We start from the raw sequence: 25924 nt of genomic DNA, 5'->3' as shown, positions 1-25924 counted from the left end.
TGCATTTGGTTTTCATAGCCACCCTGCGAAGTAGGCCAGCATTTTTGTATTTGCCTTAAGGGATGGGTAAACTGAGGCTTAGAAAGGTTGTAAGACCCTTCTGCCAGAGTCACACAGACGCTGAGGGCAGCTGGGCCTAGAACCAGGTCTCAGAATGGGGAGGAAAGCCCAAAAAACACCATCTGCTTGGCAGCTGGCACATAGAATTAAATTCTAGCCATTTGCTAGTTTCCAGATCTTTGGTGGAATCTCATCATGTCTCTTATTTGTAAAACAGAAGGCTGTAAGTATCTACTGCGTAGGTTGTTTTAATTAAATGAGATGGGATTCGCGAAGGCCCTGTTTCCAACACTGGTATATTTGATGCATTTCCATTCCATTTTCTCTTTTGACTCCATGATTGGCGTTCTTCCCACTGAGCGTGGGCCAGTTCCTGCCACAGTTAGTCTTGCCCAAGTCAGAGCCTTTCCTCTTCGTTTTCTTCCAGGTGAGGCTTTTTTGGCTACTGAGGATGGGCTCAGCAGCTCTACTTAGCTTCCGGCAGCTTCTTTTGGTAGTTCACTTGACACAGGGTTGAAGCACGCCACCTTGGACAGCGGACAGTGGTGCGACCCTAGGTCTGTGTACCACCATTTCTTGTAGGTCAGCCCCACAGGTGGGGAGACAGGAGGCCTGGAGCCTTAAATACAGCTTGTGACTGAGGTCAGGTGTTCCAGCCCCGTTCTCCACTGTGTAATATACATTTTTACACATTTGCTTATAACGAACTTCTGTTGTATACTTGGTGTTATATTTTTACTCTTTTTGTGTTATAAATTATTCATCTATAATTCTCCCACTGCCAAGTTTTGAATTAAACATTTTCAAGATGTTTTGTTTGCACCAGGACACGTTCTCAGATCCCTCAGTAGAAATAAAAAGAAATGCCGCTGGTGCTGTCTGTAGGTCTCGCCTTACCTTTGTGACTGTCCCTGTACAGACAGGCCAGGCACTCACAGCAGAAGCGTTCTTGGTGAACAACACATCCAATTTAGGGTCAGTGTTTTCTTGATTAGGTTCATTGGCTGGACCCTTGCAAGTTTACTCATTTATTTGTTTTTAAAGTTTATTTATTTTGAGAGACACAGAGAGAGCGCAAGCTGGGCCCGATGCGGGGCTCGAACTAATGAAACGGTAAGATCATGACCAGAGCCCGAATCAAGAGTCGGATGCTCAACCGACTGAGCCACCCAGGTGCCCCTGGGCCCTTGCAGGTTTCAAGGCAAGTGACGCAATCCGCCATCGGTGAGTGTTGCTGGAGGAGAGAATCCATGTGATGTCATTGCTTCCTCTGCCTCTTCTGGGTTCTTTCGTCCAACTCGCCGTCACTGTGTGCTCTTCGTTCATTGCCTCCTGTTCGCCTTCTCTCTTTCTCCTTCCAGCACAGTAATGCTGCAAGCTTAAACTGAAACACAGAAAAGAGATTTTCTTCAAAGTCCTAAATCTTTCTTTTTACGTTCTGTTGCCAGCAGGGGACACTCACTTTTGGAAAAGATCCCATTACCTTGTAGTTCACATATCTGAAACTAAGTAGGGCGCCTTCAAAACTGGGTTGTTGACAAGAAGGGGAGGAAAACTGTAGTCAATTTGTTTTCAGGGTGGCACAATTCAAATAGGTTATGAAGGAGACAGGAACGGATGGTTGTTTCCTGATCTAAAACATGGTTATGGGTTTCGAAATACTTAGTGATGATAACTAAGCAATAACTTAAATCAGGCTCATTTTTATAAAATCACACCTGAATGTAGGGAGGGAACAGCTTCTTTGCCACCCAGAACTGTCCATTAATTCGCTCATTTATCCATCAACTCAGCCATTCACCCCTTTATACATGCATGAAGCGTTTTTAATTACTCATGGTTTGTGAAGTTGCTGTTCTGCATTTTAATCTAGAAACCCTTAGTTTTCGTGATTCTGAAGTCACGTGGGGCCATTGATTTGAATGTTTGTTTGCTGTCATTCGTGGCTCGACATGCCAGCAATGCTGTGAACAGACATTTCTCTCCATCTTCTTCCACTAGAGAATCAGCCGGGACCTCGTCGTCTGCTGCCCATTTTTCTTTACCCTCTTGTCCTGGGTCCTTTTACCTTCTCTGTACAAGAAAAGTCAAAACAGATTAGGAAAAAAATCTATAATGTTAAAAAGGGTTTAGAAAAACAGTGGATTTCTAATATATTCAAATCTAAAACATGGTTCATGATTTTGGAATATTTAGTTGTGCTCAGTAAGTACTTGGAAAAGAGGAAAGTAAGTTAGTTTTTATAAAATCATGCTTTTTATAAGTTTAAAAAAAGAAAGTTTGAGTAGACCTCTGTATTCCTCAGCATGCATTTCAGAGATATATTTCAAGACGTTAAGATGGGATCATTGTATATGTTAATTTTATAATATGATGGTTTTAAAATATGTCTTCACTCTTGGGGTGCCTGGGTGGCTCAGTTGGTTAAGCGTCCGACTTCAGCTCAGGTCATGATCTTGTGGTTCGTGAGTTCGAGCCCCGCGTCAGGCTCGGTGCTGACAGCTCAGAGCCTGGAGCCTGCTTCGGATCCTGTATCTCCCTCTCTCTCTGCCCCTCCCCTGCTCGCACTCCGTCTCTCTCTCTGAAAAATGTGTCTTCACTCTTAATGAGTCCAGGCATAAAGTACAGCTTACAGTTCTATTATTTTCTCTGCTTGGGTGTCAAACTCACCATCATCTTGCCACTGTTGACTTAGTAGTATGGTCTGAGTTTTTAGATAAGCCCAGAAAATGGAATTGTCTTAGGTGATTATTACACAGGCCTGGGGGGGGGGGAAATTTCCTCATCGGCCCTGTGCTCACACAGGGTCAGTGGTGACCGCCCTCCCACAATGTCAGGGGCGTGGGGCATGGTCAGGATGGGGCTCACCACAGTCACGCAGACTTCATTTCTTGATTTTGCATAAAATGAGGATGACCTCAGCTACACTGCTTTCTCAGTCTGGTATTCTAAGTCGTCAGTGGTGTCTAAAATGTCCATACTTAAGTGCCTTCTTAACGCGTACAGAATCGGGCTAAGCGTATTAAATTGTGTTCCCTCATGAACCTCAGTATTTGCATTTCTAGTGAATGAGCGATTCTGCCTATAAAACAAGTTGTAGATTCACCAGCTCTGTTTTAGCATTTTTATCATCAGTTTCACCAGGCAAAGACAGTTCAAGTCCACTGCACTCCCCTTTTACTTCAAGGGCGTTAAGAAGCATTAACATATTTTTAAATGTTTTTAATACTGTATAATATTTTTCTTAGCAAATGGCCTATCTATCCCCTGAACCCAAGGGACAAGGCCACAGTTTTCTAGATTGCATTTGTTTCTTTTCTTCTCTCTTTTTCTTTAGTTTTTAAGAGGTGTGTCAAAATTCTCTATATGTGTGTGTAATCTCATTTGCTAACAATCAGAACAGTTTTTGGTTAATCATTTGTGTTTCATTTGCTGTCAGAATTCCAACAACCACTGTCTTCCAACAGCTTGGAACCTTGTGTCTTAAAGATGCAGCATGTTAGTAAGAATGTCACCCAGCATTAACATGTATTTGTGCCCCCGAGCCACAGAAGGACAAACCCAGAAAATACGTTCCCACTTTCCTTCTGTTTCTTGCCCAGGCCCCGTCCACCTCCAGGCTAAGTCCAAATCTGGGGTCTAAGAAGGGAAGGGACAAGTTTATGATGGTGTCTGTCCCTTCCCGGCATGGTCCCTGAACTAGAGGAGACTTTGAAAGGTGGAGCGGAGCCAGCCTGACCATGCATGATTTTTAAGGTGGTCATTAGGTGAGTGATGAGTGTTTGGCCAGTTACTTATTTCACACCAAGTCAGAGGCTACCTCTTTCCTCTCCTTGCTTGGGCCACCATAGAAGTCCCTCAGCCTTACTGTTTATTCCTGAACTAGCCTAAGTGTGGTAGGAAAAGACGTGTGCACCCTAGAAAGTTAGGGAGACAGAATTAGAACACCCAGGTGGTGGGAGGGCCATTTTTAATGTGCACCCCTATCATGCTGGTCCAGTCCCTGCCATCCCTGTAATGCTAGAACAGTCCCTGCCACCTCCGTAATGCTAAAACAGTCCCCGCCATCCCTGTAAGGCTGGTAGGGTCCCCGCCATCCCCTTAATGCTAGTACAGCCCCTGCCCCACCCCCCCGCCCACACACACACACACCACCACCACCAGCAAGGTCTGTAAAAGAAAAGGAAGCTTTGGAGAAAGAAAGATTATTCCACCCACTCGTTCTAAAAATTCAGGAGAAGAAACCAAACATGATTCAGGAAGTCAAACAAAACCACAGTGTTTGCGTTCCGTATGTGATCAGTTTAAGGGAAAAGTGTGGGCAACGAGGAGAGAGAAGGGAGTGGAGCTGAGAACAAGAGTAAAGGTGAGATGTGATACGGGAAACGGGAGGAAGCAGCAGAGAGGAAGAGTCCGGGGAAACGGGCATGTGCACACACTGATGAGGACCTACCAGCAGCCCAGAGAGGAGGGAGGTGCGAGGGGAAGTAGCATCCGGAAGTGGAGAGATGTAAAAGCGATAAGCACACCGAGGCTTTTTATGGAGCAATGTTACTGAGGTCCGGTGTTTGTGCAAGTTGCTGCTGAGAGTTTTTGCAATAAACCGTACTGCATTTTCCTTACTTATATCTGTAAATGGGGGGCACGTCATGTCTAGTGCTGGCCTTGCAAAGATGAAATTGAACGAAGTGCCTGATCTCTCACATTCCCTGTCTTTCATTAAATCTGGTGCCCTCTCTGTGAACTGGGTTCTCATCTCCAAAATGGGTATAACAATGCCTTCTTTACTAACCTGAAAATATAATCTTAGGTAGGTTAGAAATACAAATTTACGATTTCTAAGTAACTAAGACATTGCCTTTTTAGTGTTTTAACAAAAAGAGAAGAATGTCATTAGTGCTCAGACTTCTTTCTAAATATGTAAAGATTTTCTTGTTCTTACTTTGAGCTCCTTAAAAAGTAGTAGCTGATCTGGGATCCTATGAGTTCCCGCCCTCACTTAGAATCGTAGGACATATACTTAAAACCCATCCCATTCCAAGCACTCTATAATCCAGATAAAATACCCACACTAAAAAAAAAGGAAAAAAAAAAGCCTATGGAAAATCCTTTTTATTATGATACATTAAGGGAAATTAAGTGACATCATTTTAGGGGAATTAGTGACATATAGCTTTAAATGGTGAGATGTTATTTATTTATTTATTTATGAAAGAGATCGCGTGCATACATGCGCACACACATGTGAGTGGAGGAGGGGCAGAGAGAGAAAGAGACAGAGAATGAGAATGAGAATGAATCCCAAGCAGGATCCACACCCAGCGCAAGGAGCCATCTCACGATTGTGAGATCATGACCTGAGCTGAAATCAAGAGTCGGTTGCTCAATGGACTGAGCCACCCAGGCACCCCTGAGAGAACACTTTTTAAATTTGTAATATATAAGGCCCAAAGTTATACTTCTGTGGAGTTGGAGCCCAGAGCTGGTGCTATAGACTAGTCTTAAGTGAGACTATGTAAACGGAGAGTTTTGAACCTCGGTTCATCCCAGGGCTCTGTGAACAGAAATTTGGGAGTAGGGGCTTTAATTTCACTCTCCTGTAGGTGAAATGTAGCATTTCCTTAAATTATGAACATAGGCATCAAACCAGAGTGATTTTATCAACACCTGTGATTTTGTCACTCTTAGAAACCACAGATCTTTTTCACATCGCTGATGTCTTAAAGTCTCTTCTATTCAACGGTATTTCCAGAGGGTGGCAGTTATTAGACCTATTGCTAAGACTCTTTCTTTCTTAAGTTTATCAACTTATTTTTTGAGAGAGAGTGAGTGAAAGCAGGGAAGGTGCACAGAGAGAGGGTTAGAGAAAGAGAGTGCACGTGGGGGAGGCGCGGAAAAAGGGAGATTCCCAAGCAGGCTCCGTGCTGTCAGTGCAGAGCCCGATACGGGGCTCGGTCCCACAAACCCGTGAGATCATGACGTGAGCTGAAATCAGGAGTTGGACGCTCAAACAACTGAGCCACCCAGGCACGCCTGTTGCCAGTACTCTTAATCCCTGTGTTTTGTCTATACTATTATATCAATCCTTTTAATATTTTGATAATTATATTTCAAAGTAATGAGCTTACTTTATATTTTTATTTTATGCATGTCATTGGGGAAGGGGTCTCCAGCTTTCCCCAGATGGCAGGGGCACTTACAGAGCTTCCCTTCCTGTCATTCCCCCCCAGCCCCCACCCCTGCATTCCAAGAAGCCCTACAGCTGAGGGTAGGAAGACCTACCAAGTTCTATTTTCCTTCCGTACAAGCATATGCCAGGGACGCAGAGATACAGAGTGGAACGGACAGAGGTTCTGAAGTCAGACAGACTGGGTTGTTAAACGGGGCCGCTCTCCCTTGGCTCTGTCAACCAGAGCACGTCATCGCTCCAACGTCTGAATCGGTAGGATGTCATGAGTAGTTCTACCTCGCGGTGTGGCGGTGGGGATTAAGTAAGGGAACACATGCCGGGTGTGGTTCTGGCACATCTTGGTGGTCAAGAGCCACATCTGTCGTTACTGCCTTGCAGCACGAGTCGTCGAGATGTGTTCTCGTCCCACCTCCAGCCCCGTGGCCGTACCTGAATTCCCTGTGGTGTTTGGGGCACTGAGAACCTGCAAAAACGTGGGAGGCTTGCTGATTGTATTAGTATGCATCTTGAGAACACTTTTGGCTCGTCCAGTGGAAAAGCTCTGCTTTAGTTTTTTGTCCATCTTCTCAAAGCATCTAAATTTCCCTGCTTGTAGTATTTTCTTCTGAATCATTTTGCCGTATTAGTTTCCTAAGGCGACTGTAACAAATTTCCAGCAACTAGATGGCTCAAAACAGTAGGCTTTTATTCTCATTGTCAGGCAGGCCAGGGGTCTGGGTTCCGTTCTGGCCTCTTCCAGCTCAGGTGTTTGCTGGCAGTGCTTGGAGTTTCTTGGCTTGTAGATGCACCACTCTGATCTCGGCTTCTGTGCTCCTAGGACTTTCTTTCCTTTTTGCTTTGTGTCTAAATTTCCCCCTTTCTATGGACGGCAGCCGTTGGCTTAGCGCTCGCCTAATCCAGTACTTCTTCATTTTAACTCGATCACATCTCCGAAGACTGCGTGGCTCAGTTGGTTGAGTGTCCCACTCTCGATTTCGGCTCAGGTCGTCATCTCACGTTTTATGGGATCGAGCCCCACGTCGGGCTCTGTGCTGACAGCGCGGAGCCTGCTTGGGATTTTCTTTCTCCTTCTCTCTCTGCCTCGCTCCCCGCTTGCACTCTCTCTCAAAATAAATAAACTTAAAAATTCTTTTTAATGTTTTATTTATTTTTGAGACAGAGAGACAGAGCATGAGCAGGGGAGGGGCAGAGAGAGAGGGAGACCCAGAATCCGAATTCAGGCTGTGAGCTGTTGGCACAGAGCCTGACGCGGGGCTCGAACTCACAACCCGAGAGATCATGACCTGAGCCGAAGTCAGACGCTTAACTGACTGAGCCACCCAGGCGCCCCCTTAAAAAATTTATTAAAAAAGAGATCATATTCACAGGTACTGGGGGTTGGGGCTTCAACATACCTGTTATGAGAGGGGAGGGCAGAATTCAACCCACAACTCTTGCTATTTAATCCTATATACTTCCTTTAGACCAAGCTTCTAAATGGATATATGTGACATCAGGGTTTTTTGTGCCAGTCTTTTTCCTGTGTTAATAATTTACTCTCACTGTGGTTTCAAAAAATGTTTTGAAGTATCTCACTGGAGGTATTAAGATCTACCTTGGCTTTTTACTTTTGGGAAGCAAAGGAAGGAACCTTGTGTGGGAAGAAAAAAATGCAGGGCTCCTGAGTAGGGAAAGTACTTTACAACTGTGCAGAGAAGCAAGAGTTAAAAGGTCAGCCACTCCACTGCAGAGTTTGTTTACAAAGGCTTATGACTTGGGTGTGAATTGGCCAATCAAGCTTGGAGCCCTGGATTGATCTGAAGCTCCGGCTGCTGGACTGTGAGAAGCCGCGGTGGGCATCCCTCTGGCATGGCCGCTCAGCACCCTCACTGTCACGTTTTAAAGGCCAGCAAGAATCTGAGACAGCACGGATATGGTCAACTGCTTGTTCCTTCAGTGTGTCTGTGGGCCACCACCAGCTGTGGCGGAGTCTGGGGTAGGTTGTAACTTGTCGGGGAATGTTGGCGGTGGTGGTGGTGGCGGGGGTTTGTAGTTGCAGGTATGATCATGTGATCACAGTCAAACCTTGTTCTCTGGAATGCACCTCGGTCATATTTTGGAAGTACACAGACTTTGCCAAAAGGAGATTCAGTTTTAAAACATGCATCAAAGCTCAAATTTGTTTTTACAAGGGATGTAAGTCTCTTCTGGCTAAAGATCACTGTCTCTCCCTCTTTTGCTAAGGAGTAAAGGGGACATTTCAGTTGTAGATATTGTCCTGCTAACTAATTTTTGCAATACCACGTAGAAAGGCTGGTTTCTCCTTTTATCTCTTCCGTGGGACTGCAGAAACTGTTCTAGTAGAATCGCTGTGGGTTCTTATGCACATCCTGTGCCCCTGCCCCCCCCCCCCCACCCCAGTGGGAGCAGTAGCTGACACTTGAGGCAGGACGTGTTAAAGGGATCATCCCTGGCACGTCTCCTGCTCTGTCATTTCCTGCTTTGAGCATACCTGCTTTTATCCAGCCCCCTCACTTCCTGGAGTGTGTTTTGGTCTCAGAAGGATTTCTTACCTGAACAACTAAGACAACCTCTTGTTTTCTTACGCCCATTTCCTTGTTTTCCTGTCTGCATTAGCAAAGCTTCAGTGAGGCATGTCACATGTTGCATAAGTGCAAAAAAAAAAACAAAAAACAAAAAAACCAAACCCAACAAAAAAAATCCCCCCAAAACAAACAAACCAAAAAACCGCACGTAGATTTGTTACCAGACTACTCGTTGCCTATAATTTTGTTTTGCTTCTGGACCTTTCTAACACCTTGTTTCTGAACCTTTTAATTCTTGTGTGCTTAAATTGTGCCATTTGGTTTAATAATGTAGTTAAACTCTCCATGATAATCCTGTTTTTAATATGCAGTGAAAAAAATAATACTAACTTTTTCATGATTTCTCATATTTTCCCTTGGTATAGTGTCAGAGAGGAAAGACCCGCCCCCCCCCCCCGCCCCCTTAGGCTTACTACGTGGGGAGTGTGGAATTAAACTGACAAAAGACAGTAGCAAGAGAAAAGATGGCTTTTTCTTCATGTGAACCAGTGGGAGTTCACAGGAAAAAGTGACTCCAGGAAGTGGTTAGAGATGGAGGTATATATCCCCTCTTATGAGGGGCAGGGGAGCTGGAGAGGGCACTTATGGGAAACCCAGTGATTTAGGAAAGATAAAGAGGCCTGTGGGAGAGCAAATGGGAAGTCTGATAGTTTTGTGGCAACGTCTGCTGAGACTTTTCCTCTCAGCTGATAAGAGTCACATCTTCCCTGGTTAGAAGAAAGAAAATCCTATCCCAAGACAATGGATTTATGACTACTGAGTTCTTTTTTTTTTTTTTTTTAATGTTTATTTTTTGAGGGAGAGAGAGACAGAGCATGAGCTGGGGAGGGGCAGAGAGAGAGGGAGACACAGACTCTGAAGCAGGCTCCAGGCTCCAAGCTGTCAGCCCAGAGCCCGATGCGGGGCTCCAACCCCATGAACTACGAATTCATGACCTGAGCTGAAATCGGACGCTTAACTCGCTGAGCCACCCACGTGCCCCGACTGCTGAGTTCTTTTGGGACCTCTGCTTTCAGGGAGATAAGAGAGTTCAGGGGGGGAAAAAGCCTATTCTTAAATACCTTCAGCTCAGAACAGTTTTCATGCCACAGTGGTGCACTCTGGACCCCTCTGCAGTGACTTGATTTAAACAGGAAGTTCAAGGAGTCAGAATCAGCAGGTAGCAAGGTAAGCAGTGATTGCTAGTACTCATTAGCTTTTGAGCAGAGGTAACTTGGTACAGTGGGAAAATTTTGCACAATTATGCACAATTATGCAAATTTGCACAGTTATGCAAATTATTACACAAATTATGAGGCCCACATTTCAGTGTCTCTGTTGCTGCTGATTGGCTGTGTGGCCCTGGGCAAGTCACTTAACTTCCCTGGGTTTTGGTTTTCCTGATCTGAAAAATGATGGTGGTGGAGTAGAGTGTCCATAAATCTCTTTCTGCTCTCTTTGCTTTTCATCAGATTTTTCTTTAAATTTTTTGTAACATTTATTTATGTTGGGGGAGAGGAGCAGAGAGAGGGAGACAGAGGATCCCGAGCAGGCTCCGCACTGTCAGCGCAGAGCCCGATGCAGGGCTTGAACTCGGGAACCAAACTGTGAGATCATGACGTGGGCCGAAACCAAGAGTCAGATGCTTAACGACTGAGCCACCCAGGCGCCCTATCAGATTTTTCATAGTACAGCGGCCCCTTGAACAACACAGGTTTGAACTGTGCAGGACCACTTATGTGTGCCTTTTTTTTTTTGTTTTTTATCAATACAGTATAATACCATAAATATTTTCTTTATGATTTTCTTAGTATCTTTTTCTTTAGGTTACATTATTATAAAAACACAGTATATAATACACATACCAAATATGTGTTAATCAACTGTCATCAGTAAGACTTCCAGCCAACAGTGGGCTATTAGTAGTTAAGTTTTAGGGAAGCCGAAAGTTACAAGCCGATTTTTGACTGCACGGTAGGTGGTGGTGCTGGGGTGGGGGTCGTTACTTGTAACCCCTATGTTGCCCAGAAGTCAACTGTGTATGATCTTAGGGAACGTCTATATTTGAGGTCTTAGTTGCCACTGATTGGCCAGCAGCTGACCTCCTGGGCTGGTCCTCGGGGCAGGGCCGGGCTGCACCGGGACAGTTCTGCTGGAGGTCTCTAGGCCAGGGAGGCCTGTTCTGCCTGCCCTTGAGTGACATCTCTGTCACGTGCCCTTGTCTGTCTGTATTGTTTATATCTTTTTTAAATAATGACCAGGGGTAGGAGAACTGAAGGTGTCTAGGCTCATAGGCGTGTGACCAGAGTCGGCTGCACCCTCCCTCCCATGGGCTGTGCAGCAACTCTCTTCTGACCCGGCTTTGAGGGGTCCTCTGAGACAGAGGTTATCCCCTGGCAGGGCTCAGCCTGGGGATGGTTACTCCACACACTGCTTTTTTAACAGCAATAATTAACTGTGGCTGATAAGGGCTGTCACAGCATTTCCCCCACACAAGGACCCGTTGTTCCCCAGTGAACCGTTGCCGAACCAAATCCCCAGACCTTAAGTAACTGGCCTGAGGTCACAAAGGTAGCTAGTGGCCCCGCCTGACTCACACAGAAGGCTGCCCATTTCCAAGCTCATAGTCCCTCTTCTGGTACATTGCATTGCCTCTGAAAAAGGTATTGGAACAATTTGAAAGTAGTGGCTAATTTAGGACCACAGACTCTCCAGCTGTGGGATTGTCTAGTCCTGAAAGGTTAGTCATTCCTTGTTTGCCCCAGATCACACAGCTAGTTAGTAGCCTGATCTGGTTCTTTGAATCCCGGGTCATTGCTCTCTCCAGCAGACTTAACTTACTGAAATGTCAGGCCTTAACAGCCCAGACTTAATCTGATTAAAGCACCTTCTGTTTTTAAAGATTATTGCAGGAAAATACCTTAGAGTAGCACCTAAAGTGTTCCCCATTCCTTTCTCCTCCTGGGCTCCTGCATTTCCCCGTGCCATTGCTTTGTGTATTTCGGGTGACACCACAGTTGAAAGTTCTTTCTAGTAACTCACAGTGGTACTTAGTTTCTTAATATCTTTTGCAGTAGCTCATTGGTCACCATACATCACTATTTAAGTTACGGTCTTAATTCAGCCTGCAGTGAAAGGTGAAAGTCGTGCTTATTTTAATGCGCATCTCAGTTACATCTTTCTATTACACAAATAACTTCTTAAAATAAACAAATAGGTCAAGAAAGCCTTGAGGCAAGGCTAAAGAGGATGGGAGGGAGCGCATAGCTTGTTCTTTTCCAATACCTTCCTGGACATTGGTGCTCACCTAACTTGTTCGCATTTGAAAAGGTTGTGGCTGAGGAATCCTGGAGGCGGGGCTCATCACGGGATGAAGAAAGGACAGAGGCTCAGAGGATCACCAGGAGGAAGTGGGGTTCTGGGAGAAGGTCAAGGCCCCGACCGCTCTCCGACTATGGCCAGTTGGCCAACCGAAGTCTCTCTATTCCTGAAGACTCCATTGCTGTGGACCCCCAGAAAGAGGACACTGTGGACGGGGACCAGCAGCCAAACACGGCCTCCATGGACCCTGCAGACCAGAACCCTGCCGTGGGCTGTCCCAAAGGCGGCCGGAGAAGACGCCCCATCTCTGTCATAGGCGGGGTCAGCTTCTATGGGAACAGCCAGACAGAGGAAATAGAGAGTCTTCTGACCCAAGTAAGATCTGGTGTGCTTCTGCCAAAGCTAGCAGAGGCCTCCAGCTTCCTGGCCTTTGTTCTCTGCTGCAGACTAACTAACCAGGCCGCTGCTTTTCTTTCTCCTCTCTGCTCAAGGAGGATAGACTCCCAGCCTTTCTTCCTGACTTTGGAAACACACGTGAATTAAACTAACAATCTGGCACGTGGATGCCTTTTACTAATCTCCTGTCTCTCCTGGAATCTCCAACAATATGTGAAACTGGTTTGCTGTTGGCTCTAAATGACCCGAGACTTTAATAGGGGGAAAGGTAGCATTGCACATTTAGTGAGCTTCATGGAAGAAGTTGTTGAAAGGGGAAGTGTCCTCCAGTGTTAAAATGTAAGGATAAGAAGAAGATAAGGAGTCGGTTTTTTAGGAGCTAAGGAAATACTTTTTTCCACGAATTTTGTGCTCTTTACCAATAGATTAGAAGTATTTATCAGTTACCCAAAGAGCACTTTGCGGCTACAAAACATTTAAATAAAGGCCCTGTTCAGGATAACATTCGGCAAATGGTATTTGCTGAGATGTGGTCACGGGTTCCCAGAACAGTATATGAGTGTGTGCCCGGTTTCACTTTTTGAGCTTGCTAGCTGATACTGTAGATAACTCGAAATTCTCTTAAAAGGGAAAGCCTGTGTTGGTATTGGATTTTATGTTTAACTTCTCCCTATAAAGCCCATCCCAATGCCTTGTTTCTAGCAAGCGCTCAAATACCTCTTGTTTAATTGCGTTACACTGAATTGAATTCTTAAGGTAAAAAAATGAAGTGGAAGAATACCGTGAACTTCTTGTGGGAAGACGTGTCCCGCGCTAGGAAGTAATTCTGAACCAAAGCAAACTATAATCTCTCTCAGCTCGAAACGCAGTGTGGGGAAAATCGAAAGCGCTTAGAGATTATCTCACTTTGGAGCATCACGAAGGAACGCGGTGAGATAATTTTACTCGCTGTAGGCTCATTTAGGGAGTTGGGTGGGAAAGTCCTAAGATAACGTCAGGAAGGCCTAAACCGACTTGGCCTCCGATTTAGTTATAGGGATGGTGCCTGTGGAAGATCAACAGGGGACATAGGCCCTTCTAAAGAGACCGGGTCCATTTGTGGAGAGCCAGCTCTCTTTTAAACAAAGCTCAACTGTCACGACAGCCCAGGTGAGGAAGACTCGGCTTCCACGAGACCTGGCGCCTGTGGTGGCAGCGCCTGACGGGCTCGCCAGTCCGAGCGTGTCGCCCGGACTCGGTCTTGGGCACCGGCCGCCCCTGGCGGCTCTGCCGGGAAGACGTCTTCCTTGTGACCCCGCCTCTGTGCGAGAGGCCACCCCTTCCTAAATCTGCTTGTCCTCTTGGACGCTTTGCTCTTCCTGAGTGTCCCCCCTCGGTGTGTCGCTGGCGTGAGAGGCGGCGTGTGAGTCGATGCCGGGTTTTGAAAATCTCGGAGTAAGTCGTGGCAGCCGAACCCCGCGGTGCGGCCTGAGGCTCGTGACACGACTTGGAGAAGGCGCTTCCCTCCCCTCTGTGAGCGGCTCCGAGGTGACGACGCCGAGCTGCTCACAGCCGTGTGTGTGAAGAGCCTGCGAGAGGTGCCACTTCCTGGCACCTCCTCACGGCCCTCTGCTTTCCTCTTGCAGCCGGCAGCCAGGCCTCCCGTGCCAGCTCACCAGGTGCTGCCCTACAAGGCGGTTTCGGCCCGGTTCCGGCCCTTCACCTTCTCCCAGAGCACCCCCATCGGACTGGACCGCGTGGGGCGCCGGCGGCAGATGCGAGCGTCCAACGGTGAGTCTCCCGGGCCCGCCCTGTTCGGGGGCCCCCCTCTCAGAAACCGGGGTGGCGTCCTGGGTTGGACCGCTCCCCGGGACTCCGAGGTGCCCGCTGGATGGCGCCCCTCTCCGCTGTCTCTCTGGGCCGGGGCGGCGTGCGCCTGGGAGTGAGGAGGGCTCGTCTCCTGCCACCCACGCGGGCCCGGGGGCGTCGTCGGCCATCCAGGCCGGGCGTGCCGTGCCATCAGGCGACCCCGTGCTACAAGTTTGCTCCTGTCGCGTCTGTGTGCCTGAGTGCCTGCGGGTGGAGAGCGAAGCGTGGAGTCCCGGGCGTTTGTCGCAACCCTTCCGAAGCTCTTTCTGGGTGTCTGAGATCCCCTGACCCCACTCTGAACAGCAGAGAAAAGCCCACCTAACGTAGTAGTTAATATGCTCTCAGTACTTACCCAGTCAGTACTTGGCGACTTGAACTGGTCCCACGTGTCCTCGGAATGATGTTTCCGTTCGTAGGAAAGGAAATCCTCCCCCACACTGATACTCGTGTCCGTGCGGCCAGCCGGTCGCGTGGTGGCGTGGCCTGCCGTGCCCTGCGCCAGCGTGACTAGAGCTCACGTTCAGCGGCGACTCCCGGGGGGCAGCCCGGCCGTGTGCTCGGCCGTAGCGGCTCATTGACGTGCGCAATCACCTGCCGCGCCAGCTGCTCTTACTGTCCTCGTTTTCCAGATAAAAAAGCCCGCGTGTCCCTGGGCAAACCGCCCTGAGTCGCTCACCAGGAAGGGGCGGGGATGGGATTTGAATCTACAGATGGAACTTGTAATGCCAAGAGGTTCCTTTTTAAAAACCACTGAACCGTGCTGACCCCTGAAACAAGTGCAGCAGACACCGAGGATGACGGCCCCAGTGGCAGGGCTTCCTGTCTCACTGTTAGGAGTGAATGTCGTGTGGAGGGCAGGACAGCGGGAGCCGGGTGGTGGGAAGCTGAGCGGGGCCACCGCCCCGCCACAGCCGAGTCCTCCACGACACGGCACACCCCCGAGGCCGTACGAAGAGGACGGGTTTGAACGGACTTGGAGAAGGCTGAGGGCGTCACCTGAAGAACTGAAATCCCAGGGGGACGAGGAGAGGAAACACGGGTTGGGGGGGGAAGGGAGAGAGACCAAGGAGGCGTGAACTCCCTGGGCGAGGGAGTCGTTTCTAAGGACGGGTCGAAGAGGACGATGGCTAGCGACCAGAAGTGTGACGGGAAGTTCACTGATGGATTCCGACACAGAAGTTGTCGAGGACCGCGTCCCAGGAGGGCCACGCCGGGTGGTGAGAGGTCAGAGGGTCGGTGAACGGTGAGGAAGTGCTCCTGCCCCTGATTGTGTTGCCATGGTCTCGAACTCGCGTCACGTATACCGGGAGGGGTCCAGGGGGGCTTGCAGGTGGAGCTTGAGGAAATTGGTGAACATCTCGTGCCTGGCTCAACCCCCCAGCTCCGTGGTCTGGACACCTGGGAGTCTTTGCTCCCTTCCTTGTGGAGTCACTAGGTCCTGTCCGCTGGTTCTCAGGGTCACCTTGCTCCTCAGGCTCCTTGACCCTTCCCCTCACGGCCACCCCGTCGCCTCCTCAGGCCAGGCTCTCATACACTCTCTAGTCAGAGTCACTGTTCGCTTTCGGCTCTTTCCCACCATTGGAATCAAGTCCCGGTTCCTTAAACCAGTGTGTTGGCTTTTGTAAACCCGCATCTCTCCTTCCATCTGTTTCTGTCCCTTCTCCTGCCAGCGTTTGCCATCCAGCGTGCCTGCATCCGCTCTGGGCTTTCACACTCCCTTCGCGCTACTCACGGTGCCCCCTTTGCCTCGAATTCCCTTCTTTTCCTTTTCCTTGTGTCAGCATTCTTCCCATTCAGAATTCAAAACGCATTCCCTTGTGTGCCCTTGGAGACAAAGTGCATCCATTGTCCTCCTTCTGCAAAGCCGCTCAGCCCCAGGCCTCGTGTTCATTCCCTCTGATCCGGTCATCCACATCTGGTGATGTGTTTTGGGAAAGTTTTCCAAAAGGAGAGAGAAAGCTACACGCACACAGCGTTTATAGCACCGTGATGGCACTGAAGTGGAAGCCATGGGAATGTCCCGTTACGCTGGGATCGTGGGTCGGGGTGCTGCTTAGGCCACGACCTCAACACACTTCACATCGTAAGTAGGAAAACAAACAACGTGAGAAGCGACAACCGCAATTTTAAAGTGAGAAAAAAATAGAAGATAAAATCACGTATGTTGTATCAGTTTGCTAAGGCTGCTGTAACAAAGTACCCCGAACTGGGTGCCTTCAATAGCAGAAATCTTTTGTCTCAGTACTAGAGGTGAAAGTCAGATGAAAGCGTTGGCACGCTGGTTCCTTCCAAGGGCAGGGCCCGGGAATCTCTGCCGGCCCATCCTAGCTTCTTGTCTTGGGTACCTCGTGCCTTGGCATGTAGATGTATCGCCTTTGTTTCAGTCTTTATGTCACTATGGCTTTCTCCATGCCATTGAATTAGGGCCCACCCTAATAATCTCCTCCTGACATGATCGTCTACTAAGACCTTATTCCCAAATAAGGTTACTTTGACACTACTGGGGGTTAGGATTTTGGTACCTGTACAGGGTACATAATCCAACCTAGAACACAGACCGTGATTGCAACAGTTTGCAACATGTACACACGTGGTCGAAGATTTAACAAGAATATGCAAAAATAAAAGCAGTGTGGTTCAGTTGGAAGGAAGGTAGGTGAGGTCTCCTCCAACCCTGTACAACCCTATGCAACCCTGTACATACAACCAGCTTATTTCTGTGCTTTCTGTAACAGTGTTTTGTTTTGATTTTTGTTGAGAAGCAACAGAAACTGACTGACCTGCTTAAGCAAAAAGAGAATTTATTGGAAGGATGCTAGGTGTTCCCAGAGTTGAAAATGGCTAGAGGACCAGTCTGGGAAATGGATGGCAGTCAGGGTTGTTCCTGGGAAGCAAGGAACCACATGCAAGAAGCCAAGAAAGGCGTGTAGTAGGAAGGTATAATGCCACCCCTGGGAATGAGTGAAGAACCATTCCTCCTGTCCTTCAGTCACTCACTCAAGAGTCAAAGTCCCAGGATAGAGAAATCAATTATTTTTTCTTTCTTTCTTTTTTAAAAAAATTTTAATGGTTATTATTTATTTTTGAGGGACAGAGCACGAGTAGGGGAGGGGCAGAGAGAGAGGGAGACACAGAATCCAAAGCAGGCTCCAGGCTCTGAGCTGTCAGCACAGAGTCCAACGCGGGGTTCAAAACCATGAACCGCGAGATCATGACCTGAGCTAAAGTTGGACGCTTGACTGACTGAGCCACCCAGGTGCCCCGAGAAATCGATTCTTGAAGCTTAGGTGATGTGTCTGCCACCTGGTGCCGCTGGGACAAGCACAAGGTCTGGGTGCCTCCAGAGACCCTTGCCTTCCATATTAGGAGGCAGGTACCTGGGTCCCTGTCACCGAAGCTGAACACAATGGAAGGGAGGTCATTCCCTTAGAGGAGGTCCAAGTAATGTTAGAAATAGGGGTGTCTGGGTTGCTCTGTCGGGGAAGCGTCCGACTCTTGATTTCAGCCCAGCTCATGATCTCACCGTTCATGAGATGGATCCCCATGTCACTTGTGTGGGATTCTCTCTCTCTCAAAATAAATAAATAAACAAACATTAAAAAAAAAAAAAAAAACGAATAGAAATAGATCCTGAACAGGTTCTCTCTTCATTCATTCATTCATTCATTCATTCAGTAGCTGTTGAGTGCTTCCCATGTGCCAGATGACAGGAGTGAGCAAAAGCCCTTAAATCACTTACACTCTGGTGAGGGGATAATGAGTTAACAAATGACTCTGTAATACGGCAGGCAGTATTATAAAGAAAACTGAAGAAGTGTGGAGGGTATTCATGGCTAAAAAAATGTCATTCTAACATGATGCATAATTCAACCCCCGCTGAGTCTTTCCCTAGAGGGAGACAACTCAAAAGCTTGTCAGTTACTGCAAACATGTCCAAGTCTAGGCCCCCCTCCCCGAGTCATATCCATTTCTTCTGCAGTTCTGCAGTGCCTTTTCCACTCCGTAAACCCAGAGGTAAATTTAAGCAACATACCATAATCATAATGGAAAGAGGTGGGGGCGGGGAGGAAAGGAAATAGAGAATAAATATTATGTGTATATACATGGTACCACAAAAGGAAATCCCTCCTGCTTCTGGTTGCAAGGTCATACCTGCTGTTTTTGACTTTGCTCATCTCATTGCTGTTGCGTGCTCCCCTGGCCCCTGCCCAGTACCTTACCTGGTAGTGTTCTTTGCCAGCTGAGGTGGCCCAGACCTTCACTCCGTCGTGTGGGGCTCTTAGTGGTTCTGCTCGCTTAGAGTCGCAGTAGTCTTACTTATTCGCCTCCCTTAGTCAAAAAAGCAGCCCATCTATAAAGAAAAAAAAAATGTGTGGAGCACCAACCTGAGCCTTCCAGGCACTGGTTTTACCATTTGGAAATACAGCAGAGGGTAAAGCATCACAAACTTCACATTCCAGTATTGAAACCAATTCAGTAAGTCAGTAAAGAGCATGATGTCAGGCCGTAATGATGGCTCCCGAGAGAAGAACGTGGGTGATACAGTAGAGAGTGTGGCAACGGGCACAGCAGAGGGTGACCTAGTGTCCCTAAGGAGGTGACACTGGAGTGGAGGCTTTATTTATTTATTTATTTATTTAAAAAAATTTTTTTAACGTTTATTTATTTTTGAGACAGAGAGAGACAGAGCATGAACGGGGGAGGGGCAGAGAGAGAGGGAGACACAGAATCTGAAACAGGCTCCAGGCTCTGAGCTGTCAGCACAGAGCCCGACGCGGGGCTCGAACTCACGGACCGCGGGATCATGACCTGAGCCGAAGTCGGACGCCCAACCGACTGAGCCACCCAGGCGCCCCTGGAGTGGAGGCTTTAAAGGTGAGTGAGAGCCAAAGATCTGAGGGAGGAGAAGTCCCAGTGGAAGGAACATCAGGGGCCCAACGTTAGACTGGAACTTGATGTGTCTGAGGTTCCGCGAGAGGGCCAGGGTGACCGGAGTTCAAGACACAAGGGCAGAAGAGGGCGTTGCAGTCTGGTGGGGAGGCTGCGGCCGGACAGAAAGGGCACTGCAGGTCTTGGGTAGGACTTGGCATTATTCGAAGTGAAACCGGAAGCCATTGCCAGCCGGGGAGTGAAAGGCACTGATTTAAGCTTTAGAGAGGAAGGACAGTGTGGGGGAGAAAAGGCAGAGGAGGGGAGACTGATTTGGACACTGTTGCATAAGTCCAGTTGGGAAACAGTGGTGGCAGTGACCACAAAAGACGTCCATGTCTGTCTTGGGTGCTCATTTTCTCCAGTGCACAGGGCGGCAAAAATGGCCGGCCTTGGTTCTAATCCAGTGGGGCCAGGCCTGCGAGTTCTGGTGGAAGGACTTCTCTCTTGGGGGAATAAATTCAGTTTTGACAGGCGAAGCTGTTGAACAGGAAGAAAATATTTTGCAAATGTATTATTCAGTAATCATGAGAAGCAGTTCCTGTGCTTGCCCTTTGTTTCTGGACCCATGTACTCTGGCCATGGGTGCACAGCACCGTACCAGTCACCGATTCAGTGCTATACAGACCCTATCCAAGGCAGCATCGCAATTTCAGGATGTGTCCCCAAGCTGTCTCCATAACATCATTTTCATTAGGCCGTGCTTCCATGCTTGTGGACAATGGTAAACAAGAATAAAGCTCGCGACACTCGTGGACACTGGCCTATCACCGTGCTTCCCTGACTGGGGCCCTCGGGTAGAAGCATGGTCATGTGAGGTGCCACGACATTGTGTGAGGCCTTCAGTGCGATTCTAGCAGAGGTCTGACAGGTAAGGAAAACAAATCCAAATCTAGAATAAATCTCTTTGCCACTAAGGACAGATCATCTACCCCTCTGTTATGAAAGGGTCCATTGTAATCAGCTTTCCACAAGGAGCTGTCTGGCTCCTTCAAGGAACCATGTCATTAACTTTGTTGAGAGGGACGCCCTGTGGTTTAGCCCAGGCTTGGCATCCATTTCTGCCACCATGGCCTTTTTTTTTTTTTTTTTTTACCCCAAACCCACTGAGTAAGAATCAAGATGACTAGACACAAAGATTTGGACATAATGTTCACACAATTATTAAACAGCCTCTTTTGCAGTAGGATTCACAGGGGATGCGACTGGACATTAATATGGGACAGACGATTTCTCATGCTTTCAGTGAATTCTGACATATTTAATTATACTCCTTCCCGAAACGAGCCCGTTACCTACTCTGTTCTTCCCACATTCCTCCAAGCTATTCAGCCAAGCCATTGTCCTCACCATGTATCCACACAAGCTAAGTCCCTGCTGAGGCCCTTTCTCCTCCCACTCAGAAAGGATTAGGAAGAGTTCTCGCCTAGATTTTACTACTGGGGGTTTCCCTTTCTGGGTGGAGGGTGAATGTTGGAAGATCCCTTTTGGGAAGGCTGGAAGGAAGACTTGTTAACTGTGGGATACTGACCCCCAGGTTACCTGGCTTCTGCTTCATAAAGAGGCCCTGAGTTTGGAAACCACCCGATCTGGGAGCCGTGTAAGGGTCCTTGATTCTCTGCCACGGTGGTTCAAGTCAGGTTCCTGTCACCAGATTTGGAAACTCCCTGCCATCCAAATCAGGTAGTACTGTAGTGGAGTTACCACTTTTGTTCCTGCAGACCCCGTAATAGGTTGGGGACAGCCAGAAATCGCGTGGGCCGGCTATTCCGGTGAGTAAAATGGACGTGCTGCCCCGTTTAGGAGCCGTGTCCTCTTTTCCTGTGACAGCTGCCCACCTCCATGGGGGTCCCGGGCTTCCGTGCAACAGAGGCCTCTCTCGCCGACTTCCCTCGCCTAAGCAGATGAGCAGTACAGTGCTTAGAAAAGTGGCTGCCGCTCCCGTCACCTGGTTTGGGAGACCCGGCCCGGGGGGTGGTGAGTCCGTGATAGACCAGGTACCGCATCTCTGCCTTTCTGGCCTCTGTACTTCTTTCTTCCTCTGTGCCAGATGCTGGCCCCCCCACTGCCTTAAGAGTGGGCCAGTGCTGGGTCCAGGTCTGTGGCCCTTCTAAGTGCTGGGACGACAGCCAGCTCCATGAGCCCGTGTGTCGAACGCATGATCTCTGGTAGATGTCACCCAAATGGATAGACTGGGTTGAATCTAAATTCACGTTCAGTAAACGCAGCGCGAACACCTTGTTTGGATCCCGATACCGGCAAACCAGTATAAAAAGATCGTTAGGAGACAGGCGGGGAGATTTTCACATGGACTGAGAATTCAGTGAAGGAATTGTCGTTCGTTTTGTTAGTAGGGATAACGATAGCGCAGTTATTTTGAAGCCCTTGTTTGTTATGGGTACACAAATAGTTTTTGCACGAAACAACATATGTGAGGTTTGCTTTAAAATGCTCCGAAAAGTTGCTGAGAAGAGTTGGGAAAAAACTGACAATTGTGGGTTCATCGTTTAATTTCTCTGCTCTTACGTCTGTTTGAAATGTGTCATAAACGTTTAAAAAAATAACGAAAGTATGCTTCCTCTTCCCTGGATTTGCTCCCCAAATCTGCAAATCAAGAAATGGCCGCAACTAAATTTTTCTCAAAATGTAGATATTTGAGTATTAGCAAATTAATTTTTGTTAAGAAATAAAGACCTACTCCTTCAGGTGGAGGTGAGCTCTCTCTCCCTTCTGGGCACTTCCTGGCACCGTGCTGCGCTCCTTTCTAGAACTTCTTTCTTGCTTTGCTTTAGGTAAAGTACGGCCTTCCCTCCTTACTAGCCCCTTATAGTCTGTGAAGGAAGGTCACGTGGAACAGTCCTCAGTAAGGATCAGATGGGTGACGCATTGAAATCAGAATCGAATCAGGCATCAGAAAGCACTCGTAAGTGCTTTCATAAAGTTCGCGAAGGGGGAGCTGCCAGCCGATACAACCTTACCGCTTTGCTGCTGGTGGTGTCTGTGGCCCTTCTTTCTCCCTGGGTCTCCCCAAGCATGCCTCTGCTGTGGTAACTTTCTCGTAGGCGATTATCTTTGCTGCCTTTTGCTTTCTTTTATGAAGCTTCTCTGTCTTACATCCAAGGCAATTTATTATGTCACAACCTACCTGTGCTCCTGATTTTCCCAAATTTGCTTTGGGTTTCTGCCACACGTCTTCCCTCAACTGATCTGTATTGATCAGAAGCCAAATTTGATCACTTTTCAAAATTCTTACTGCTCGTGTCTGCTCATCCTTCTCTTTCTTCTCATCTCACGCATTGAGTTCAGGGTAGCTTGCTCGTGTGACATAAGGCAAGCGATGATCTTCACCAGAAAGGAAACATTTCTCAGAAAGGAAAACATTCAGTTTCTTCAGCTGTTGAATTTCTGTGGAATCTTTATGGGTCACAAGCAAGGAGCTAAAACATGACATTGAAGATCCGGAGATCTGGGGATGCCAGTTTTAAAAATATCTGTTTGTTATATTTTAAAAAGGCTTCTCATTAACCAATAAATACTATATTATTATGTAATAATGCCACACAACAGAGAAACAAGATTAGGTACAGTAATGATTAAATATAAAAACTAAGAAAATGGTTTTCTGAGGAGATACACTGACAAGTTGATTTGATTAGACTTTTTTTTTTTTTTAAAGTACACTCTACACCACACAATGGGCTCAAATGCATATGCTGTACCGACTGAGGCAGCCAGATGCCCTGACTATATTAGGCTTTTTATGGCTTTTAGAAATATTTCTAAATTACTCAAATTATTGCTTGGTTTGATTTTTTAAAAATTTTACATCGTACTTTCCTATGAATATAGTCATTTCTTGCAAGCTAGGAAAGAGAATCAAATTAAGCCATTGTAGCCCTGTAATGACCTAGGCCAGAATCACTCAGTCTTCGGCAAAATGATGTAATAGTTGCTAACAATGGCATTGCGAAACTCTAAATCAGAAGCCCCATCTCCAACCTTTCCTTAGGAAGCCAACCAAAAAGTCCAGTCCTTAAAGGCAAGACATATGTAAAGAATATATATATTTTTAAATTCCCAGCGTAGTTAATATACAGCGTTAGATTAGTTTCAGGTGTAGAATATAGTGATTCAGCGTTTTTATGAATTACTCAGTTCTTAACATGGTAAGAGTACTCTTAATCCCCTTCACCTATTTTACCCCTCCTCCCGCCCCCCTTCCCCTCTGGTAACCATCCGTTCTCTATAGTCAAGAGTCTGTTTCCTCTTTTTCCCCCCTTTGTTTTGTTTCTTAAATTCCATATATGAGTGAAATCATGTGGCATTTTTCTTTCTCTGACTGACTTATTTTGCTTAGCATTATACTCTCCAGCTCCATCCATATTGTCGTAAATGGCAAGATTTCATCCTTTTTGATGGCTAAGTAATATTTCGTGGTGTGTGTGTGTGTGTGTGTGTGTGTGTGTGTGTGTGTATCCATCAGTCGATAGACACTTGGTCTGCTTCTATAATTTGACTGTTGTAAGTAATGCTTCAGTAAACATAGGGGTACATATATCCTTTCAAATTAGTGTTTTCATATTCTTTGTATAAATAACCAGTAGTGTGATTACTGGGTCATATGGTAGGTTTGTTTTTAATTTGGGGGGGGGGGCTCCATACTGCTTTCCACAGTGGCCGCACCAGTTTGTATTCTCACCAACAGTGCATGAGGGTTCTTTTTTCTCCACATCTTCGCCGACACTTGGATATAAAAAACATCTTGGTCTACAAAGGACAGAACGACCCAAATTGTACACTGGCCAACCTGTCTGTGAGCCCATTAGAGCTAGCTCATGATTGGTGGAGGGAATATAGTTGGCCCTTGAATAATATGGGGGTTAGGGACCTGCTCCATCCCCACCCTCTGTAATCCAAAATCAGAGTGTAACTTTTGGTTCCTCCAGAACTTAACTACTGACAGCCTCCTGTTGCTCAGAAGCCTTACTGGTAACATATGCAGTTGATCAACACATATTTTGTATGTTATAGATATTCTATACTGTATTCTTATAATAAAGTAAGCTAAAGAAAATGTTAAGAAAATCATAAGACAAGCCTGCTGACTTTTAAAACTCCAAAAATTAGAAAGAGACTAATACATTTACAGTATTGCACTGAATTTATTGAAAAAAATCTGCATATATGTGGACCCACACATCTCAAAACCCATGTTGTTCGAGTCAACTGTACTTTGAAAACCTGCCCTGAGTGTTTAAAAACTCCTGGTTCTAGCGCCAATAAGAAAAGCAAGTAAAAGATACCACGGACGGCAAACTGATCGTTGGTCTTACCACGGCCTACCACTAGAATACAAAGCCAAGTGTGAGAAATAAGGCAGCATGGAAATTTCCCAAATAAGTTATTTCTCAATAAGAAGTTCAACTTACTGTATTTTTCATTTTGCTGCAGAATAAATTGAAGACTATTTTAGAGAAAAGCGTGATGGCAGTGGTGTGCCTACCCCCGCGTGGCCTCCGGCTTCCCCTACACTTAACATCGCTTGCACTGTGCGTGTCCGTGTGGAAACACTCGGGTCAGGAGGTGAAGCGAGCTCGCTCACTGTCTTTGGGGGGCCCCCATCGGCCAGTTGGTCGAACATCCGCTAACTGTCCCTAGGCACTGGCTTCTGCCCAGTGCCTTCAAGCTTGGTTCGTTCCCATCCGTGACTTCTTGCAGAGGTGGGTGCTGGTCCTCCGCGAGTAGTCCCGGGAGGCTTGGGGTGCCCGGTAGACGATTGCCTCGGGGAACCCCGCGGCGACACCGGGGGTTCTACTTGCTGAATCAACGGTAATGCGAAAGGCGCAGGCAGAGACGATGGGGTCGGCCGCCTCTTGGGAAGCCTGGTGGCGACTCTCCTTAAGCCGAGGCCGGCGTGCAGCTGCGCCAGCGCCGGGCGGGGCCACCCCGGGGGCCCGGGGGCTGGACAGGCGCCCCCACCCGCCCCCGCAGCGCCGGCCCTGCAGCGGCGGCCCCGGGACGGCCCCCCGCCTTGTTCGGTGTCATCCGGCGCGTGTTGCCTACGCGGTTAAGGTCGGTTTGTCTAAAGGAAAGGAAAAGTACACTGAGACGTTGTCTGCTGTCTTTAATGCCCAGTTGGGGGTTATCGCCCAGGGGTGACGTTCTTTCCCTGTCTTCGACACCTGTTTCTTCAGTTTGGTTTTGTACTGAAATGTATTTACTCAGAAACGGAAAAGATTTCCTTAGGTGTATTTATTTTCCCCATTGAACTAGTTTGAGTTGTAAAAGCAAGTTTATTCGGCCTTATTCTGACGTTGACACTAGTATTAGAAGTGATACAGGGCGAGCCGTTGAGACATGATCGCTCGGTGCTATTTCAGGAAGTGCCCAGGGTGCTCAGCCCTCAGAGCTGAGCTGTTAATAGGCCCTTGGTTTAGGAGATCCCTCCTTTGTATACATTTAGCAAACGTGTGTGATGATGTGAGATACGTCCGTCTCCATCTGTGTATCCGTATCTACGCCCCGTGATGAGTGAAGCACCGTGCCGGGGGCTGGGTGGGCCGGAGGAAGCCGGAGACCGTTCTCACGGAACCTCCAGTAGGGCGTGGGGACTTGT

The 25924-nt window shown here is 47.5% G+C and overlaps 1 protein-coding gene and 1 long non-coding RNA gene across 10 annotated transcripts in view; one reads left to right on the top strand and one right to left on the bottom strand.

Annotated features, from left to right (window-relative positions):
• Nucleotides 1–25924, top strand: part of SPATA13 (spermatogenesis associated 13) — an 81453-nt gene that overhangs the window by 13621 nt on the left and 41908 nt on the right. For 4 of the 8 annotated variants that reach the window (XR_006216255.1, XR_006216285.1, XM_042982665.1 and 1 more), the window contains exons 2-3: nt 12145–12510; nt 14157–14301. Coding sequence is in view for 6 of the 8 variants with exons in the window: in XM_042982665.1 (XP_042838599.1) it covers nt 12145–12510; nt 14157–14301 (511 nt within the window). In the remaining 2 variants the exon portion in view is untranslated. Of the gene's footprint in view, nt 1–8070; nt 8226–12144; nt 12511–13663; nt 13681–13810; nt 14059–14156; nt 14302–25924 lie in introns of those variants that run through there. The other 4 variants (XM_015540131.2, XM_042983221.1, XM_042982754.1 and 1 more) reach the window with 4 other exon arrangements.
• On the bottom strand, nt 1255–25250 carry LOC122237946. 2 transcript variants are annotated; one of them, XR_006216764.1, is made up of 3 exons: nt 24738–25250; nt 18600–18730; nt 1255–1444 (listed from the first exon to the last, which is right to left on the bottom strand). It is a non-coding gene; the product is annotated as an uncharacterized LOC122237946 (long non-coding RNA). The 2 variants fall into 2 exon arrangements; XR_006216757.1 differs by lacking the exon at nt 1255–1444 and adding an exon at nt 1675–2133.

The sequence above is a fragment of the Panthera tigris genome, chromosome A1 (assembly GCF_018350195.1).
Source record: "Panthera tigris isolate Pti1 chromosome A1, P.tigris_Pti1_mat1.1, whole genome shotgun sequence".
Classification (NCBI taxonomy): domain Eukaryota; kingdom Metazoa; phylum Chordata; class Mammalia; order Carnivora; family Felidae; genus Panthera; species Panthera tigris.
Note: the sequence above shows the minus strand (reverse complement) of the source record. Positions and strands in the feature narration are given on the sequence as shown.